Source organism: Triticum dicoccoides, chromosome 5B (genome assembly GCF_002162155.2).
Source record: "Triticum dicoccoides isolate Atlit2015 ecotype Zavitan chromosome 5B, WEW_v2.0, whole genome shotgun sequence".
Taxonomy (NCBI): Eukaryota; Viridiplantae; Streptophyta; class Magnoliopsida; order Poales; family Poaceae; genus Triticum; species Triticum dicoccoides.
The window spans coordinates 646,239,367-646,243,579 of NC_041389.1; the positions used below are offsets into that span (position 1 = coordinate 646,239,367).

Here is a 4,213-nt window from a genome sequence, read left to right on the forward strand (position 1 = left end):
AAGAAAATAATATAAAATAAATCAAAATAACTAATGAAAAAATAACTAGGCATAAATGCGAAACAGAAAACAAATAATGTATAAAAGAAGAGTATAGAAAAAGAAGTATATATTTGCCTAGTTCTACGTGGCAGAAAGTCTGCAAAGCATGTGGTTGGCACATGTGGTTGGTGAGTGCCAGGTAGCAGGAACTTGGCAAGCATGCGATTTGACGAGTATCGTCCTAGTGTATTTTCGTGTACGGCAAATGCCATATTTACTAGATGACGAAATGCACTCGACAAAAAAATCTTACGGGTCAGTTCTTTTGGGCGGCTTAAGAAATAAGCTGGCTCTCCTCAGTTTAAAATATAAGCTGTCCTTAAAATTTGTTGAAACTTTTTAATAAGTTATCCGATAACTAGTTTAGAAGACCCGATTAATAAGAGAGGCGGTTTATGGAAAAAGATATGGAGGAGAGAGCTTATTTTTTAAGCTGTTAAAAGAACTGACCTACAGTAGACAAAGTTTTGGATTCCAGTATTGGACATAGCAGGGGAAGGGAGGTGACGGTGCCACTGCCAAAACGCTTTTTTAAATACGGTGCACAAATTACTGGGTTGCACTGGATATACGTCCTCCTATAGTAGTAGTAGCTAGCTAAATTAATTGGCAGCCACACATATAGTTGAAACCAAAAGTCCAACACTTGTCGCCAGAGGCGCTCCTGTCTCCGGAAGCCATTCCAAACCATGCATGCATGCATGCAGCGAGACGAGCCCCCGACCGTCCACTTTGCCCGTCAAAAGAGATGGCAAACAACTCGTATATAAAAACCCTATGCAGTTTCACCGTTCGTCGCTCACAACACGAAGAGAGACACATGCACCAGGAATCAATTAGCGGTCAGCGTCAGCCATGGCCGGCCTGCCTCGCCTCGTCGTGCTCCTGCTCCTCGTCTTCGCCGTCCCTGTCGCCCAGCCCACCCCCTACAGCGACAACCTCCAGGACGCGTGCAACAAGACGCTGTTCCCTAAAGTGTGCATCCAGTCGCTGACGACCAACCCGGAGACCCGGACAGCGGACGCGCGCCGGCTGGCCGAGCTGTCCGTGTACGTGGCCAAGGAGGTAGGCACCACGGTGGCAGCGTTCGCTCACCACGAGCTCAGCGGCGTCAAGGAGGACACCCTGTTCAAGTGCCTCGACGGCTGCTCCGACGACATTGAAGAGACGGTGGCGCACCTGAGCGCCCTCACCCGCGAGCCCACCTGCGCCAAGTTCCTCGAGATCAAGTCGTGGCTGTCCGCGACGCTGGGCGGCTCCAACACCTGTGAGGAGACCTGCAAGGACGCGCCCATCAGCGACGTCAAGAACGCCGTCGTAACCAAGAGCCTCGAGTTCGAGAAGCTGCTCCGCGTCACGCTCGACCTCATCACCGAGGCGTCTGGCCCCATGCCCGCCGCCGGCGCCGCGGTGGCGCCCACGGCGTGGGACAGCGGCGCTCCAGGATCCTACGGCGCCAGCACGTCGGGCTCCTACGGCTCCAGCGCACCTGAGTCGTTCGACAGTGCCAGCGCGTCGGGCTCCTACGGCTCCAGCGCGTCGGGCTCCTACAGCTCCAGCGCACCTGAGTCGTTCGACAGTGCCAGCGCGTCGGGCTCCTACGGCTCCAGCGCACCTGAGTCGTCCGATAGTGCCAGCGCGTCGGGCTCCTACGGCTCCAGCGCATCGGCATCCGAAGCACCATCCACTGATGCGTCGGCGTCCTCGAACGCACCTACCTCCGAGGCACCGTCAGCTGACGCGTCGGGCTCCTACGGCTCCACCGCATCGGGCTCCGAAGCACCATCGGCCGATGCATCGGCACCCTCGAACGCACAAACCTCCGACTCAACGTCAGCTGACGCACCGGCCTCCTCCTACGGCGCCTCCAGCGGGCCAGCTGCCGATGCACCGTCGGCATCCCCATCGGACGCGGACGCTCCATCTTCCGGGGCTGCCGACTCGCCATCGTCAGGGGCTTCATACGGGTCTGCCGGCGCACCGTCCCCGTCCGGGTCCGGCGCCAGCGCTCCTGAGGCCGATTCGACAGCATGAGAAACGCGCGCCCTGCTGATGCTTTGGTACCTAGGGTAAACTTTTTGGCTCTAGATTCTACCCGTCGTCTTGTGCTGCTGTGCGCGAGAGGATGCTCATGCTGATGCACTTATGGTCTTTAGTCCGTGGTTGGTCGAGAAACCAAATAGAATGGAATGTTATGGTTCTATTCAAAGTGTAGTTAGTCAATTTTGTATGTTATTTTTCATTTAACTATTCATCATGGGTGCAATGTACAACTGGATTGTTCTACGGTAATTTTCATTCAAAAGTTAAATAACGTTATGTACAACAAAGAAAAGAAAACACATAAACATGCCATCTAACCAATAACAGCTCTAGGAATGTCCATGATGATTAAGCTAGTTTATCTATAATCCAGTCTCTGAAGGCCTGTCTGTGCTTCTCTTTAGTTCTCAGAATAATCAACTTAAGGTCATCTCTGAGTAGTTTCCTCCATGCTTGAACTGATGAGTTTTGAGCCTTGAAAATTTTGGAGTTTCTCTACATCCAAATGTGCCAGCAGCCCATAGTGATTACGGTCATTGCAAACTGCCCGGGTAGATGGCTTAACAACAAATTTATCTCATCGGAAACATTGATGCCTCTGACTTTGGAAGGAACAATAGAATCCCAACATTGCAGAGCAAAAGGGCAGTCCCAGAGCAGATGAAGACTGGTTTCCTCACAAGAGCAGCTACAAAGCTCACAATTGTAGTTGGGCAGATGAAAATGCTTTCTGGAAAGGAGATTTCTGACATTTACTCTGTCATGCAGAATCAACCAGAGAAAAATCTTATATCTAAGCATTGCAGCACTGTTCCAAATACTCTTGAAGAGTTGTGAGATTACTTCTTTTCTTTGCAGATGGTGATACATTTTAATAGCAAAAAATCCCTCTTTATGCTTATTCCAGGAGAAGCACCATGTGTCCAGTGAGTTATTCAGTTGGGTAGCTTGCATGATAGCATTGATTTCTTGAAATTGCTGGTGACACTACTAGGAAAATGCTTATAGATAGAAGTTTACCAGTAGCGCGTTTTTGTGACCCCATGCTACTAGTACTTACCAGTAGCGCTGTGTAGAAAACACGCTACTACTAACATATAACAACATCATTTGTTTACTTGGGCCGCGCTACTGTTACATGGGCCGCAGGGCAGAAACAGTAGCCCACTTAGCTGTAGCATTTGTTCTGAAAGGGCGCTACAGCTGGTGGGCTTAGCAGTAGCGTGGTACTCCAACCAGCGCTACTACTATAGCTAAAGAAAACCGGCCCGATCGAGCGCCCCCCGCACCCCCTCACTCTCACGATCGATGTCACCCCAATATGCGACCCTATCCAAAAGGAACTCGAAGGTCCCATCAAGGATAGACCCGCATATTGAAACGCTTTTGCAAGGTGGATATCGTTACATCAACATTACATAATAGATGGGGATACATACAAAAGGCATACAATGCCACATGAATACAACATCACAATACATGAGAACAACATCCGACTACGGATGAAACACAAACAGAAACTCGAACGACATCCACCCTGCTAGCCCAGGCTGCCGACCTGGAACCTATCCCCTGATCGAAGAAGCAGAAGAAGAACTCAACGCAAGCAAGCATCGCTCTCGCGTCATGATCATCGCATAAACCTGTACCTGCAACTGTTGTTGTAGTAATCTGTGAGCCACGAGGACTCAGCAATCCCATTACCATGGGTATCAAGACTAGCAAAGCTTAATAGGAAAGGAAGGGGTAAAGTAGTGAGGTTGCAGCAGCGACTAAGCATGATATGGTGGCTAACCAACGCAAATAAGAGCGAGAAGAGAGCAAGGGGAACGGTCGTGAAGCTAGGAATGATCAAGAGGTGATCCTGAACACCTACTTACGTCAAACATAACCCAGAAACGTGTTCACTTCCCGGACTCCGCCGAGAAGAGACCATCACGGCTACACACGCGGTTGATGCGTTTTAATTCGGATCTGGTGTCAAGTTATCTACAACCTGACATTAACAAATTCCCATCTGCCAATAACCGCAGGCACGGCTTTCGAAAGATTATACCCTGCAGGGGTGTCCCAACTTAGCCCATGATAAGCTCTCGCGATCAACGAAGGATATTTCTTCTCCCAGGAA

The 4,213-nt window shown here is 50.1% G+C and overlaps 1 protein-coding gene across 1 annotated transcript; it reads left to right on the forward strand.

Annotated features, from left to right (window-relative positions):
• The first annotated feature begins 874 nt into the window (after positions 1-874).
• LOC119306490 (skin secretory protein xP2-like) lies at positions 875-2,356 on the forward strand. The gene has a single exon (XM_037582694.1). It carries the CDS (start codon positions 898-900, stop codon positions 2,074-2,076), a length of 1,179 nt encoding a protein of 392 aa, XP_037438591.1. The 5' UTR covers positions 875-897; the 3' UTR covers positions 2,077-2,356.
• Positions 2,357-4,213: the final 1,857 nt, after the last annotated feature.

Coding starts and splice junctions, on each gene's coding strand:
- LOC119306490 (XM_037582694.1), top strand. CDS start 898: ATGGCCGGCCTGCCTCGCCTCGTCGTGCTCCTGCTCCTCGTCTTCGCC.